Here is a 14,685-nt window from a genome sequence, read left to right as displayed (position 1 = left end):
AAATTCCCTTCCCTTACCATAAGAAAAATAAAATAATCTTTTAAATTAACACTCCTCCAAAATTTATGAGCCATATCGGAAGATAAATTTATGAATTAAAACGATTCAAGCATTTCTTTTGTCATTTTATTAATCAATGCCATTTACACAATGACAATTGCAGCTCAGTTCCTCCCTTAGAACAGAATTAACAGTAGAAAATTAAGTTGTTTGCGTATTCAACAGCTTCCCACGGGCCAGATGCTTTCAATTTCAAACATAATCATAACTTAATGCATGTGAATGATTCACTTCTTTCGAGTCCGACATTGAATAAGAGTTAAAAAATGAAACCCTTCACAAAGTTCATCTCATTAATTGGAAAAATGAACGATTATTGGAAAATAATAATAATTAATGATTATAATTTTCATAATTTTTTAATGGCCTAATTAAAAAAGGGTTGAGTTTACAGCTTGTCCAAGTATTGTGTGAGGTCGGGAAGTCCTTCCTTCAGGCCCTTCCTCTTGCGGGTGTCTTGGACAATGGTGTATGTCCTGCTGCTGGGCTCTGTTGGGTCTCCAGGCATGATCTGCCAGTGGTCAAACACGCTCTGGGGGAAGGCCTGACCGCCGGTGTTGCTGCGCAAGTCAGCAGTGAATCCGAACGACTCGTTGACAGGCAAGTACGCCTTAACGACGAACATGGGTGTGCCCGCAATTTGCGCCTCCTCAAAGACAATACCACGACGCCTGTTCAGGACACCATAAATACCTCCAACAGCAACTTCGGGACACTGTTAATACAGAGAAATTAATCAGCACAAAAATTTTATAAATATAAAGTCAATTCATTGGATGAGAAAAAAAATTATTTTTACCTGGACTTCGCACAGGTACACAGGCTCCATGAGGCGAGGAGCTGCAGTCAGAAGACAGGCATAGAGGCAACGGCGAGTTGTGGGAATGATCTGGCCACCACCACGATGGATGGCGTCAGCATGCAGAGTAACATCATAAATGTTGAAACGCACACCACGCAAGTTTTCTTCAGCAAGGACACCCTGAGAATAAAAATTAACATAAAAAATCAATTTATATTAGATATTGGTGAAAAATCGCACCTCCTTTGTGGCCCACTGGAAGCCAGCAACAACGGAATCCTTGATTTCGTTCAGGTACTGCACACCCTTGGTGCAGTCAATGAGGATGTTGGGGCCGGTGCCGTCAGGACCGAAACACCAGATCTTACGAGCCTCGGTGATGTCGTACTCGTATTTGTCGCAAAGGTAGCGGCCGCGAACCTTGAAGTCGTCTCTGGGGTTGACCTCACCCTTGTCAATGTCCTCGGGAAGACCATCAGGCATGGGCACGGCCTTCATAAACAGACGGTTGTGCTTGTTGGGAGACTTTGACAGACACATCTGGTTCGACTCCTCCGCGACGGTTTCACGGTAAGACACGACAGGGTCTGACTTCTTGATGGGAACGCAAGCGTGGTCCTCTTCCAAGTCCTTCAGACAGATTTCCAAGTGCAACTCACCGGCACCAGCAATGATGTGCTCACCAGACTCCTCAATGAGACACTGCACCATGGGATCTGACTTGGCCAAACGCTTAAGACCTATAAAAAATATTAAAAAATCCATGTAAAAATGTATCATCAATTAAGTAGGAAACTTCAAAATGAAAAAATTAAAGGATATATAAATAATTGTGCTTCAGATGGCCGTTCTTAAGTTCTTCAAAGATATTTCAGAACAGGTCTGTGAATAGAACAAATCATCATGTGCTTGAGGGATTTCGTTTGAAATAAAATTCTCTGATATGAATTTTGTATCAAAACTTTAAACCTTACCTTCCACAAGCTTGGGCAGGTCAGCAGGGTTCTTGGGCTCAACAGCCACACGCACGACAGGGGAGACACTGAACTTCATGACACGCATGTTGTGGGCATCCTTGAAGGTGGAGATGGTTCCAGTCTTGACAAGGAACTGATCCACACCAACAAGACCGCAGATGTTGCCGCAGGGCACGTCCTCGATGGACTCGACGTAACGTCCCATCATGAGGATGGTGCGCTGGATGGCCTTCTCGTAAAGATCCTCCTTCTTGCCAGGGGTGTAGTTGGGGCCCATGATGCGGGCCTTCATGCCAGTGGCCACCTTGCCAGAGAAGACACGACCGAAAGCGTAGAAGCGGCCCTTGTCAGTGGTTGGCACCATCTTGGAAATGTACATCATCAGAGGACCGTCAGGGTCGCAGTTCTATTGGAAACAAATATTTGAAAAAAAGATTAGACGCTACCAAATTGTGTCTTCATGTAACAAACCTTGACAGCGACGGCGGCTTCATCATCGAGTGGTCCCTCATACAACATCTCCATACGGTACTTCTGGGCAACAACAGGTGAAGGCAGGTGGATGGCAATCATCTGAAGCAGAGCCTCGCCAGCGGGCAACCAGGTGCGCATGACCACCTTCAGCAGAGCCTTTCCATCCTTGTCAGAGTCTTCGTGCTTGAGCTCAATGTTGAGTTTCTTGAGCAGGTCAGTAGTTTCCTCTTTCTTGTAGTTCATGATGGCGTCGAAGACCTTGTAAATAGGGTCCAGGACATACATACAGAAGGAGCGTTTGTTGTCGTCCTCCTTCTGCTTGGCCCACTTCTTGGTCTTGGGGTTGAAGAAGTTCTCACCCCAAAGGCTGAAAATTAATCAAGCGTTTAAAAAAAAACTGGTTTTGAGGAATAGGAACTTAGGAGGGAGTTGTCACCTAAAAGCAAAAAATAATAGAATCGACAATTGCAAAAAATTCTTACCGGTTCATCAGCTTCACAACGTCAATCTTGAACTTCTCGGCATACATTTCGGAGAACTGCTTCAGGGTGAAGGCCCATCCGTGAAGACCAGAGCCGAAGCCCACACTTCCCTTGGAGGTATCGACTCGGACAACACCCATTGGTCCTTCGTCGTCGCTGTAGGTGGCGATGATGACGTTCACGTTTTCCACAATGCGCTGGAAGGTCTGGAAAAGTTCCTCCTGTTCCAACTGCAACTCGAGCAGGGCGCGGTCCATCTTGTTCATGAAAAGGACGGGCTTGATGCGCTCGGCAATGGCCTGGCGCAGCACAGTCTCTGTCTGTACGCACACACCTGTCGAAATAAAAATTAATTAATTATCAATATTTTAATTAAATATAAAATCAAAATCAATTAAGTCTAAATAAGCTTCAGATGGCCGTTCTAAAGTTCTTCAAAGAATTATTTCAGAACAGGTCTGTGAATAGAACAATCATCATGTGCTAGAATGTACTACTGTGACCATCATTGTTATATAATAAAATTTTCAGGTGACTCACCAGAGACGCAATCGACGACGACAAGGGCACCGTCTGTTACACGAAGGGCGGCTGTGACCTCGCTAGAGAAGTCAACGTGTCCAGGAGAGTCAATCAGGTTGATAAGGAAACCCTTCTCAGCCTTGTCACGTTGGTCGGGGTTGGTGATGAAAACCAAATCCTTGTCCTCCAACTCGAAATACATGGAAATGGCGCTGATGACATAATGATTGTGGTAAAAAAAAATTAATTAAAATGTGTATCTTCACTCACGTTGACTTAATGGTGATGCATCGTTCTTGCTCGTCCTTACGGGTGTCGGTGAAGCGGGTCTCACCAGCCTTTGCGCTGGCGATGATGCCCGCCTTGGACACCAGAGAGTCCGTCAACGTCGACTTTCCGTGGTCGACGTGTGCGATGACGGACATGTTTCGGATGTTCTTCTTTTTGTCCATCATGACACGGATTTCGTCTACTGAAAAGTTCACCTGCAAAAAAAAACGTACATAGGCTTAACGTCAACCAAATTGTAGAGATTTCCAGACAGAACAATATAATAAATGCAGATATTTTAAATTACATTGCAAAGAGACAAAATGACGAGAGGGTGATTTTAGTTTTGAAGGGAAAACTGCCGAACAAAATAAGTCCATGTTGAGAAAGCGTGCTGCAGGTGGACATCAACATTCGGCCATATGTGCATGCGAATTTCCGCTTTTCCTAACGTCGCCGAAACACAAACTTGCACAAAAATAGTTTGCCGACTATCAATCTTGAGTTTCAGAGCGATAGAATGTGGGTCGAGACCAAAAAGCAATAAATCGGCACTTTACAAAAGACACGTTGGCATAATGTCAATGGCCCAAGCCAGCCGTGTTCAGAGTGGTGCATGCTACTCAACAGACTTGGTAAGTTTCGGCATTTCAGCCGCCCAATCTTAACATGTTTCGTCCGAACGAATTAGAAAATCGGTTCGGCCGGGACATCAAGAACGATTTCGAAAGGGCTAAAAGGCAAATAATTACGTACCATTTTGGATGTTTGCCGATTTCCTTCTTCACTAAAGAAAGGCCTCGGCTTGTATGGCGGACTCGCGGTGAAAGAACGATTTTGCTGTGTTGCCTTTTACCGTCGAGGCGCAGCTGCACGCTGCACCACGTTGCACGCCGCGTGCTTCACCCTTTCACCGTGTGGCAGAATTACGGCAACGTTGCATACCGGTCTTTAAATTTGACACCCGGGAAACGCACGCCTAGCATTTGCCTTGCAAAATTGCTTCTCGAATTTTCTCCAAGATTTTCATAGCAAATTTTTTTTGAACCTGAAAAAAATTTTTCTTTCATTTATTAAATTTTAATTTTTGAAATGAACTGTATAATAATGTAACATCCGAGAAAAAGAATGAATAGAATAATTTCATTTCCATACTTTTACAATAGATGGTGCTCACCTGCAAAACCCGTGCAAGACCACCAGCGGGGCGGGGCCAGCGGGTCATTTAAAATTGGCCAACTTTCTAGAGCAATAATAACAAATTTAGGGCTCTTATCACTTGGATGCAGCGTAGAATATTTTTGTGATAGTTTTACCGTGACATTCGTTTACATTTATAAAAAATGTAAGTTTTGCATCAATTTCCTTTAAACCATGCTTTGACAGTGAATATATATCTATATTTTAAAGATTTTTCTCGGCTCAGCAAAATGACTCTTAGAACGATGAACTAATGATTTTTCATACCATAAACCACTCAAAATAAAAGTGCAACGTCAGGTGTTGCTTTTGTTGTTTTAGATTTTAGATGCTGAGATTTTTTTCATTTTTTCAGCACAATGAGTGATGGTCAAGAAGACTCTTTCGAAGTCATCGAGAAGAATGAGGTTGAGAATCAGGAAGAAGAAGGGGCTACGCTGCTTGAGGAAAAGGAGAGTACAAAAGATCCAGAGCCAGAGGACGAATGGGTTGATATTTTGGGCAGTGGGCAGCTTAGGAAGAAGGTATGCAGAAAATAATTTTAATGATAATTTTTTTTAGAAAATTTAATGTATTGTTTTTTAGGTGCTCAAACCTGGTGAGCCAGGCACACGACCTCAGCGAGGAGACATCTGTTATTTGAATATTGAAGGAAAACTTATCAATGGAACAGTATTTGAAAAGCTTGAAAACTTTGAAATCCAAGTTGGGGATGCTGAGGTAAATAATCTATACTTTTTTTTTAAATTTGAATGTACTATTTTTCTGTAATTTATCATTGTATTTTTAGTTGGTGCAAGGGCTGGACTTGGCTGTGCCACTTATGGACGTTGGTGAAACTGCCCTGGTTGAAGTTCATCCCAGGTTTGGCTACGGAACGTTAGGCAAAGAGCCCGATGTACCTGAAGCAGCAGTTTTAATGTACACGGTGGAGTTAGTGAAAGCAGACCCTGAACCAGAATTCGAGGAGCTCTCAGCACTGAAAAGACAAGAAGCAGGGTAAGCTCAATATAATAATTCTTGTGATTTCCTCCCAAAGGTAACATACCAATTTGTATTGAATTTCAGCATTAAAAAACGGGAGAGAGGAAATTGGTGGTATTCAAGAAATGAGCACACCCTTGCCGTTCAATGTTACCGACGAGCTCTCGACTTCCTTGACAGTGACGGAGGCATAACAGCCGGTGTTGAACCAAGAGACTCTGTTGAGGTAACTTCCAACTAATAAAAACAAAATAATGAACTGAAAATAATACATTTATATTTTGGCAGGATCTAAAGCCAATCTTTGCTGAAAGATTGAAAGTTTACAACAACCTTGCAGCCTCGCAGATGAAACTTCAGGCCTACGACTCTGCACTTCATTCTGTGGAAAATGTTTTGAGATGTGAGCCAAATAATATCAAGGCCATGTTTAGAAAAGGAAAGGTAAGCTGTATACAATTGAACATCAAATTTCCTTAACATGAAATTTTAAAAATTGAAGAAAATATCATGCTTCTTTGGTGGAGCTAAATTAAATTTTAAATCTTGAATTTTGTATAAATTTAATTAATAAGTAAATGATTTTTTTTTAGATATTGTGTGAAAAGGGAGAATATGAGAAGTCCGTGGAAGTGTTCAAGCAGGCCAATCAACTTCAGCCTGATAATAAGCCAATCCAACAAGAGCTAGCAAGAGTCATGGCAAAATCCAAGCATGAGTTGAGTAAACAAAAGAACATGTATAGAAAAATGCTTGGACAAAAAGATGACAAAAAGTCCTCCTCAGAGTCTTCTGGCAAGGCACCAGTAAGTTGATTTTCAGAAAGTTGTCAAGACTATTCTAAAATGGAAGGCCGTATTATCTTAGGCTGCTAAATTTTCCTGGAAACTGATTGCTGGCAGTGCTGCAGCTGTGGCCGCTGGAGTGCTTGTCTACAAATACAAAACATTTTAACCTAAAGCAAGGCTGTAATTCATGTATATAGGTGGAAATTCAAAATGTACAGTTTCGTTGTCAAAGTAATATTCTTATAGGCTTACATTCCTCTTAGAAAAGATTCTCATGATAATAATTTGATGAGACTTTGCCTTTGGGAATTATTATTTTGTTTGGTTCTATTTTTGAATAATATATAAAGGCTATACTTTTTAATAGCGAAAATATTTGCTTTCATTTTATTTTGAGTTCAATACCATAAAAAAAACTAATATGAGTTGAAAAATATTTCCAACGTATGATAGCATTGCAAACTCTGTTTATCCTGAAAAATTGAAACTGGGCGAGCCTCGTTACATTACATTTATTACAAGAAGCAAAAATGAAAAATACATTACATTAATCCCTATTTTTTTCCCTATCGCGCTCCTTGCGATCACGCCTTTATTATTTCACTCCCGCCCTCTACTTTATGAATTAGTGCTTTGTCGACATTCATTTGTTTTAGATTTGATCAGCTGCAAATTTTTCTCTTGTAGGTTCTTGTTTTGCACTTTTCGCAGGTAATTTTCTAAATTTTTGTTAGTTGATATTGAAAATTGATGAACCAACAATTGAAGAATAATTTCTCCTAAACCATTTGGCTGAAACTCATTGCTAATTCTGATTTTGTATGCTAGAAATCGACTAGATTAACATCAAGGTCGCTTCGTCAAGGCCACAGCAGCCATGTTTGGAAAGTGGTAATGCATAGCTAACAGGGAAGACGAATAGGTGTATCTCGAATAAGCTGAGGTTTGTACTCTAAGTTATTACTGAAGCCAACTTTTAATGTAATTTTCTTGCACAGCTTATAATTGGGCGTCGGAAAAACACAAAACGACGGCGCCTGATAATCAAATGCTCTGAAAATCAGCCTTTGAAATTTCATTGTCGATAGTGTTGACCTTGTCTCGGCATTATAATGGCTGGAGTTGGCGGACCTCAGTCACCCCTGGACATGAAACCCGACACAGCAACTCTCCTGAATGCAGTAGGCTTTGGTCCTGGCGCCCTTGGGGGCCCCAACAGTCCCGGAATGCCTCAGGCTTCCTTCCTAGGCGACCGTGGCAAGGCTGGCTCAAGCAACGGTGAAGCTTCCAACAGCTCTTACCCTCCGAATCATCCTCTGAGTGGTTCCAAACACCTGTGCTCCATATGTGGAGACAGGGCCAGCGGAAAACACTATGGTGTGTACAGCTGTGAAGGTTGCAAAGGATTCTTCAAACGGACTGTCCGGAAGGACCTGTCCTATGCTTGCCGAGAAGATAAAAACTGCATCATTGACAAGAGGCAGCGCAACAGATGTCAATACTGCAGGTTGGTTCATGCAAATTTTAAAGTAAATTATTCTAGACTGAAAAATTCTATTAATTTATATTTTAATAAAATTTTATTTTATAATCTTAGATATGATGAAAGTATTATTTTTAACTTAATTAACTTTGTTCTGATTTCAGATACCAAAAATGTTTGGCTATGGGTATGAAACGAGAGGCAGTTCAAGAGGAACGGCAACGCACTAGAGAAAAAGGCGAAGCTGAGGTTGAGTCAACAAGCAATGCTTATTCAGACATGCCAGTGGAGCGCATACTTGAGGCAGAACGCAGGGTCGAGTGCAAGCTGGAACCACAAACAGCGAACGACCTTCATGAACCGGACACAGCAGTGACCAGTATTTGTCAGGCCACAAATAAGCAGTTGCTGCAGCTGGTCGAGTGGGCCAAGCACATCCCCCACTTCACCTCTCTCCCCATTGAGGACCAGGTTGTCCTGCTTCGAGCCGGCTGGAATGAACTTCTGATCGCAGCCTTCTCCCACCGCTCAATAGACGTGAAGGATGGCATCGTTCTTGCCACTGGTCTCACAGTCCACCGTGACTCAGCCCACCAGGCCGGGGTTGGCGCTATCTTCGATCGAGTCCTTACTGAGCTGGTGTCCAAAATGAGAGAAATGCGCATGGATAAAGCTGAGCTGGGATGCCTGAGGGCAATTATTCTGTTCAACCCCGACATTCGAGGCCTCAAATCGCAGCAGCAGGTGGAAATCCTCAGGGAAAAGGTGTACGCAGCCCTTGAAGATTACACCCGATCCACGCGTCCTGACGAACCGGGCCGATTTGCCAAACTGCTGCTACGTCTTCCGTCTCTCCGCTCCATTGGCCTCAAGTGTCTGGAGCACTTATTCTTCTTCCGCCTCATCGGCGACGTGCCGATAGACTCGTTCCTCACGGAAATGCTCGAGTCGCACAACACAGACTCATAGGCTGCTGGGAGAGAGCAAATCTGTGGAGGCCGACTTCTCGTCATTATCGAGGGAACGAATTTTAGCACTAGTTATTTAATTAGAGCGATCCTGAAATCAATCTATTCATGTTTCAACCTTTGGATGTTTACATAAATGTTAGATATTCAATGTGTACCTTGGTAATTTACAGCCGGTTGTTTTCAAGAGCTGAATTTCACTTTTTAGACTTTTACTTCAAGAGACGTTACATTCATAATATTTTAACTGAACGCCATCTCAAACAAACTGAGTCCCAAAGATGAAGCAATTAAAAATCAAAATGATTCTCACACAGCTTGCTGTACCAAGTACCATTTTTAGCATGGTATCAGTTTTCACTCTTTAAACCAACCGCGCTTCATTATATTATAAAGAATTCATTACCGATAGCTCTCACGTGACTAACATTTTTCATCATTCTTGCATAGAAGACTTATAGCTTGTAAATTTACACGCCTTGAACAATAATTTTTAATTGTCCTTTGACAATTTTGGATTGTTACTTAATTCTACCATATTTTTGTAAATCAACGAGCACTCTATTGGGTTGTTATCTATGCTGCTGATTCATTATTCATATTACATTTTTATAGTGATAGAGCTGTTAATTAATTGGTTTGGGTTCCAATTTGATATTATGAATATTGTATTTTATGCACAGCATTTTCTGTAATATTTTCCCCTGGCAAAATATTTTAGGCGCACTACTACGATAATTACTCGTGTTTCCCTCCCGAGCACGTTGCACACATACCCTGATGCATCCCTTAACTTTCTGAGTGTCCTCTCTATGAGAATTAAACCCCGGAAAATTTAAGAGTGTGTGTTGGAATTTTATGGTGGATGGCCTGTTGTTTTGTCAAGAGCACTGACTTTCAAGCACTGAAAAGAATATTATAATCTTTTAAATAAGAAAACGGCCAACTCAATTGTGGTGTTGACAAGAGTAAGACTGAAGAATTTGTTGAGAGCGACAGAGTTTTTATGTATACATTTGACAAAACATGTTAATTGTAACTTAGTTGGGTTTACGTAACTGGCCTAAAGTCGACCAAATTTTGTGCTTATTGTTGTGCAGAAATTAATTTGTCAGCAATCACTCTTCTCCCTTGGATTTGTGTTATTTCATTGGGCATCGTTTGTTGGCACACACTTTTATCAATAAAAATATTTAACTTGAATTTCAAGTGTATTGATAAACTGAACATGCATGTGTCTTGTGTTATCTGTGACAGGTTGTTGCACCAAGATTAAAATTACCGCAAAGTTTTTACCCTATGACCTTTAATGAACAATACAGCATTTAACTTAATTACATTCAAATAAGTTAAAATGTACTACACAATAATGACTGAGAATGATTTGAAGCACTGTCTTATTGGATACAGTCAACATTCCTATAAAAATCTACTTGACAACTACAAATGTAAAAAGTTAAAAAGTCTTGAGATATAATACTATAGAATCAGTTCTCTTAGTTTCTTTGTGAATTCTTAATCATTGCTTTTCAGAAGTTTTCCTTCTTTTACTCATATTTTTGTGTAGCATCGATAAATTGTCTTTTGCCGTTTGTAAGGTTGGATCCAATTCTAGAGCTTTCAAATAGCGCTTTTCAGCCAACGAGTACTTTTTCCAGCGGTGATAAAGAACTCCTAAATTTAGAAATCAGTAAATAATTCAGAAGAGATTCCATTTAAATTATTAATTACCAAGGTTTGCATGGTATTTGGCGTTTTCCGGATCGAGCATGGTTGCTTTTAAGAAGTGCCGCTCAGCTTTGACAAACTGCTTGAGCTTTCCCAGCGTGTTTGCCAAATTAAAGTGAAGACCAGCCTCATTGGGAAGATAGGTGAGAGCTTCCCGGCCAACTTCCTCAGCTAGCTCTCTGCGACCAATACTGTCTAGCATAATAACCATGTTGCTCCAAGCAACCACATGAGTCGGTTTGAGATCAGTTGCATTCCTCCACGCTTCGTATGCATCATCATGTCTGCCTTGCTCCAGAAACTTAAATAATTGATTAATTCAATTAAATAATTAAATTTTGAGAGAATTACCAAGTTTCCTAGGTTGTAGTAGCAATCGGGATACTTTGGTCGATTTTGAAGCGCCGTTTTGTAACTCTCTTCTGCATCTTGGAATTTTTTAAGCCCTGCCTGTACAATTCCCAGATTCATCCAAGCTGCCGCAAAATTTGGACGGATATTGACAGCTTGGCTGAGTAGCTTTTCAGCTTCGCTCAAATGCCCTCCATCTCGAAGTAAATTCCCAAGATTATTCATCGCTTGCTCGTACTCAGGATAAAGCCTAAATTTGGAATTCATGTTTTAAAATGGAAGGAAATTGTTGAATCAATTTACTTTAAGGCGGCTGCATATTCTTCCAGAGCTAGCTGCTTGTCTCCTAAATCTGCTGCGTTTTTTGCTACATTGTAGTGCACTTTGGCATTCAGAGGACAGACACTCAGTGCTGACCTGAAAAGCTCTTGCTCTGTGCCCCATTCTCGACTTCTTTGGCATGATTTTAGAGCGAGGGTAACAAGCAGCATCATAAAGCTGCTTCTTATTGTCTGCAATTGATATAATATTAATTTGATGCATCTACGGTGTTAAAGAAAACCTACATGATGATATAACGGAGAGAGTGAAGACAATTGGCGCACACCTAACGTGATGAGCACACAAAAGCCAGCCGATGGCAAATATAAAACTCGCTCGGCTATGACAAAGCCCACTCGGAATAAAAGATTGGACGCTGGTAAAAATGAAACAATCAGCAGTGCCAGTCCCAAGGCCAAAGTCCTGCAGGAAAAATGTTTAAAATGATATTATTTCTCAATAAAGTTTGAAATTACTTTGCGGAGTTTGTGGTCATGGTGAAAAACCATCTAAGGCCAAGCAAAGTCATCATGACCCAAAGCAAAATTGGAGCCAGAACTCTCAAATCAAGAGGTGATGTGACGAGAGGAACGCAGCCCATTGCCCAGTCAAAGCACAACCAGTCGGGGCAGAGCAAGAGCCAGAAATTTAGTGCGTAAATATAGTTGTAGCTTACAACCTACAAAAGATGATTGAATTTTTATTGTAAAAATAATGGTAAAGATAAAAGAAATACCCTCGTAAAAAAGCTTTCAGCAAAAGACGCTGGATTGTCCACTGGCTGAAATGTTGGAACTTGGCCTCCCATTACAAACCACCTGCCAAACAACAGGACCGAGCCCCACAAGGCCAGGGCAATGTGTCTCATTATAACATTTTTTCTTTTCTTCCGATCCCTTTCTTGCCATAGATTGATCACGTCGTAAGCACTGCACAAGCCCTATATAGATCAATTTTGATATTCATACAAAAGCAGGAATTTAACAATTAATATTTACGATAACTGTGATTCCTTGTTCCTTGCAAAGCATCGACACAAGGGAGAAAATCATTGTCAGATCAAGCCAGATTACTGCTGGTAAAATCTGGATGCTGAAAATTGAGCTGTCCACGGATTTGCAGTAGCTGAGAAAGGCCAAGAAGAAGAAAAGTGCGCAGAGAAGGTCAGCTCGTCCAACAATTCCCGCAACCTGCCGATTGTAAAAATTAGAATTTCTATATATTTTAATTATTTATTAAACTTGCAGCTTCACAATGAATGGGATGCACTGAAAAGAGCAAACTTGCTAGAAGAGACGCCTTTGGGCAGTTTCCTCCAAACATTCTGTCAAAAATGCTGAGCGAAAGGACAGAAATCACGATGTGTAGGAGTAAATTTGTTAACTTGAAGCTCCTGGCAATCAGCACTCCTCCACTCAACCAGTAATTCAATCTTTGAATAAAATTAAAATTAATAAAAAAAAAAATCACTTCTCACCTAAAAGAAAGGACATTTATAGGTCTGTATGACTTGTGACTGTTGGGATGGTTGAGTCTTGTGCCCCAATAGTCATTGTAGAAAATGCTTGAGACCGGAGTTGATGTCCGCACGTCTTCGTTATTGATGATGGCTTCCGAGTCGTCGAAAACAAAGTCTCCAGTCAGAGCCGGAACAAATGAGATAGTGGCGCAGCAGCAGATCAAAATGATAGAAGTCCATATCGGAAAAACTTTTGGAAAAAAAATTTTTATATTTAGATCTTTTAATAATAATTGAAAAATTATTTGTGCATACTTGGTATTGGAATATTGGCGTCCCAAGTCTCTTCGGCAATTTTTGAATTTGACTTTCGCACATGACTGCCATTGGCGAGATCTTCTTGTTTGGAACCTCTTCCATTTCTCAATTTATAAGTCATTTTAGAAGGTACGTATTTTATTGCTCGTCAGTTCAATCATTCAGCACTGCAAACCTAAAAAAGAATTACAATTTTATATTCATTTTAATTAGAATTTAAAATTTTAAACAATTAAATCATGAAAAAATATCACCAAAATAATATTTTCCAAAATTTATGCACTTTTATGCATAATATTTATTTTATAAGGAAATTTGAAAAAAAATTCAATTCAAATAAAAAAAATTGCCTTTATAAAAGATCTGCACTCTATGTACTATGAACAAATTTGGATAAAACACGAAAATTTTCCCTCAGCTTTTGTTTGCAGCTCAGCATGTGATTGTAACTTTTCATGTGTGTTTGCTATGTATTTCAGAACTGTGGTTTTATCTTATCTTTCCTCCTGCTCTCTATGCAAATTTGAGGGACTCGTTAGACTACAAGTAAAAAAACCCAACGCGCCTTTTTTTCTAATCATAATTGTGGGCGCGCGCATCACTTTTTGTCGCCGGGCTTTCGTCCTTGATCCATTTTTACTTTTGGTTCTTGTTAATTATACCTCGCATGACGTCCGGCCGGCCTCTCCAGCGTTGGCAACTCGCGAAGAATCCAAATCCTTGACCCTGGAGTGTAGGCAGCCGCGCTCGACTCGCTCTCTACTGCATGCTCGCTAGTCGGCCGAAATGGACCGAATTCTCCGCGGCATCATCAAATATCACCACCACACTCGCCAGGGGATGGTCGAGCAGTTCCAGAGGGTCCGCGACAACCCTGCGGTGAGTCTGGAAAGTCGGCGCTCGGCGTAAAATTCGAAGCGGGGCCGAAAATATTTTTTTTACTGCTTTTGTTGATGACCGTGAGTTTGCGGGGTCGCCGCTAGGAGTCCTCACCGTTTGCATTCAGCGGAAATTCATGCACTTATAAGCAACATTGGCGCAGTCCTGGGCCGTGTTGCCGTGTTTTATTATTTTTTTTAGATAAATTTATATATACACTGTTTTTTCGGTTTTTTTTAATTTTTTTTATTTTTGAAAGTTCACTTTATGTCCATATTGATAAAAATAATTGTTAAAATTTTCTCCGTTTTCTCTCGTTTAATTATAAAAAATAAAAACAAAGTTTTAACCAAAAATTACTTATAAAATTATAACACAAAAAACATTAGCAAAAATAGTAATCCAGTATATTCTATTTTTAATTTTTTATATATTAAAAATATCAAAAAATAAATTAATATTTAATTCACAAAATTCAGTCAGAATAAAACCTTTTGTCTTTTGTCTCTGGTGGTCTCTGGTACATGCCTACACGGTGAACACGTTTTTATTTTTCTCCACTTGTGCCATAAAAGCATAATGGTGAGTTTGGCGCAGAGTTTTTCATCCGCGCCCCAAC

The 14,685-nt window shown here is 40.4% G+C and overlaps 5 protein-coding genes across 7 annotated transcripts in view; 3 read left to right on the top strand and 2 right to left on the bottom strand.

Annotated features, from left to right (window-relative positions):
* Positions 1 to 110: 110 nt before the first annotated feature.
* On the bottom strand, positions 111 to 4,500 carry LOC132203978 (translation elongation factor 2). Its single transcript, XM_059632162.1, has 9 exons — positions 4,344 to 4,500; positions 3,588 to 3,802; positions 3,336 to 3,529; positions 2,796 to 3,129; positions 2,311 to 2,680; positions 1,837 to 2,245; positions 1,103 to 1,602; positions 860 to 1,042; positions 111 to 775 (listed from the first exon to the last, which is right to left on the bottom strand). Exons 1-9 carry the CDS (start codon positions 4,344 to 4,346, stop codon positions 449 to 451), a joined length of 2,535 nt encoding a protein of 844 aa, XP_059488145.1. The 5' UTR covers positions 4,347 to 4,500; the 3' UTR covers positions 111 to 448.
* Positions 4,501 to 4,796: 296 nt separating this feature from the next.
* Positions 4,797 to 6,932, top strand: LOC132204942 (peptidyl-prolyl cis-trans isomerase FKBP8). Of its 3 annotated transcripts, none has more exons than XM_059633738.1 (8): positions 4,797 to 4,932; positions 5,143 to 5,311; positions 5,373 to 5,507; positions 5,578 to 5,786; positions 5,856 to 5,997; positions 6,060 to 6,215; positions 6,365 to 6,577; positions 6,639 to 6,932. In XM_059633738.1, exons 2-8 carry the CDS (start codon positions 5,147 to 5,149, stop codon positions 6,723 to 6,725), a joined length of 1,107 nt encoding a protein of 368 aa, XP_059489721.1. In that variant the 5' UTR covers positions 4,797 to 4,932; positions 5,143 to 5,146; the 3' UTR covers positions 6,726 to 6,932. The 3 variants fall into 3 exon arrangements, with proteins under 3 accessions (XP_059489721.1, XP_059489738.1, XP_059489728.1); XM_059633755.1 differs by having other exon boundaries at positions 6,624 to 6,932; XM_059633745.1 differs by lacking the exon at positions 4,797 to 4,932 and adding an exon at positions 5,069 to 5,087.
* A 260-nt stretch (positions 6,933 to 7,192) lies between these two features.
* Positions 7,193 to 10,039, top strand: LOC132205479 (retinoic acid receptor RXR-like). Its single transcript, XM_059634544.1, has 4 exons — positions 7,193 to 7,270; positions 7,388 to 7,502; positions 7,558 to 8,066; positions 8,207 to 10,039. The coding sequence occupies exons 3-4, from the start codon at positions 7,672 to 7,674 to the stop codon at positions 9,009 to 9,011; spliced, it is 1,200 nt and encodes a 399-aa protein (XP_059490527.1). The 5' UTR covers positions 7,193 to 7,270; positions 7,388 to 7,502; positions 7,558 to 7,671; the 3' UTR covers positions 9,012 to 10,039.
* A 250-nt stretch (positions 10,040 to 10,289) lies between these two features.
* On the bottom strand, positions 10,290 to 14,168 carry LOC132205476 (protein O-mannosyl-transferase TMTC4). Its single transcript, XM_059634541.1, has 12 exons — positions 13,850 to 14,168; positions 13,185 to 13,362; positions 12,888 to 13,119; positions 12,656 to 12,842; positions 12,409 to 12,600; positions 12,147 to 12,350; positions 11,887 to 12,089; positions 11,656 to 11,833; positions 11,393 to 11,601; positions 11,090 to 11,339; positions 10,742 to 11,039; positions 10,290 to 10,684 (listed from the first exon to the last, which is right to left on the bottom strand). The coding sequence occupies exons 2-12, from the start codon at positions 13,306 to 13,308 to the stop codon at positions 10,530 to 10,532; spliced, it is 2,232 nt and encodes a 743-aa protein (XP_059490524.1). The 5' UTR covers positions 13,309 to 13,362; positions 13,850 to 14,168; the 3' UTR covers positions 10,290 to 10,529.
* LOC132205477 (ichor) overlaps positions 13,726 to 14,685 on the top strand; it is a 41,277-nt gene continuing 40,317 nt past the window's right edge. The window contains exon 1 of the transcript XR_009442709.1: positions 13,726 to 14,066. The gene's annotated coding sequence lies outside the window, so the exon portion shown is untranslated. The remainder of the gene's footprint in view (positions 14,067 to 14,685) is intronic.

The sequence above is a fragment of the Neocloeon triangulifer genome, unplaced genomic scaffold, assembly GCF_031216515.1.
Source record: "Neocloeon triangulifer isolate White Clay Creek 2 clone unplaced genomic scaffold, ASM3121651v1 ptg000002l, whole genome shotgun sequence".
In the NCBI taxonomy this organism is placed as follows: domain Eukaryota; kingdom Metazoa; phylum Arthropoda; class Insecta; order Ephemeroptera; family Baetidae; genus Neocloeon; species Neocloeon triangulifer.
Note: the sequence above shows the minus strand (reverse complement) of the source record. Positions and strands in the feature narration are given on the sequence as shown.

What these genes read in the sequence shown, in the direction of transcription:
- LOC132205476 (XM_059634541.1), bottom strand. Translation starts at nt 13,308, where the DNA reads ATGACTTATAAATTGAGAAATGGAAGAGGTTCCAAACAAGAAGATCTC. An exon ending in AACAAGGAATCACAGTTATC is followed by an intron (nt 12,351 to 12,408) that starts GTAAATATTAAT and finishes TGATCTATATAG; the next exon opens with GGCTTGTGCAGTGCTTACGA. An exon ending in ATGACCACAAACTCCGCAAA is followed by an intron (nt 11,834 to 11,886) that starts GTAATTTCAAAC and finishes TTTTTCCTGCAG; the next exon opens with GACTTTGGCCTTGGGACTGG.
- LOC132204942 (XM_059633738.1), top strand. Translation starts at nt 5,147, where the DNA reads ATGAGTGATGGTCAAGAAGACTCTTTCGAAGTCATCGAGAAGAATGAG. An exon ending in CCATGTTTAGAAAAGGAAAG is followed by an intron (nt 6,216 to 6,364) that starts GTAAGCTGTATA and finishes ATTTTTTTTTAG; the next exon opens with ATATTGTGTGAAAAGGGAGA. An exon ending in AGTCTTCTGGCAAGGCACCA is followed by an intron (nt 6,578 to 6,638) that starts GTAAGTTGATTT and finishes GTATTATCTTAG; the next exon opens with GCTGCTAAATTTTCCTGGAA.
- LOC132203978 (XM_059632162.1), bottom strand. An exon ending in GTTGTGAAGCTGATGAACCG is followed by an intron (nt 2,681 to 2,795) that starts GTAAGAATTTTT and finishes ATTAATTTTCAG; the next exon opens with CCTTTGGGGTGAGAACTTCT. An exon ending in CCTGCCCAAGCTTGTGGAAG is followed by an intron (nt 1,603 to 1,836) that starts GTAAGGTTTAAA and finishes TATTTTTTATAG; the next exon opens with GTCTTAAGCGTTTGGCCAAG.
- LOC132205479 (XM_059634544.1), top strand. Translation starts at nt 7,672, where the DNA reads ATGGCTGGAGTTGGCGGACCTCAGTCACCCCTGGACATGAAACCCGAC. An exon ending in AACAGATGTCAATACTGCAG is followed by an intron (nt 8,067 to 8,206) that starts GTTGGTTCATGC and finishes TTCTGATTTCAG; the next exon opens with ATACCAAAAATGTTTGGCTA.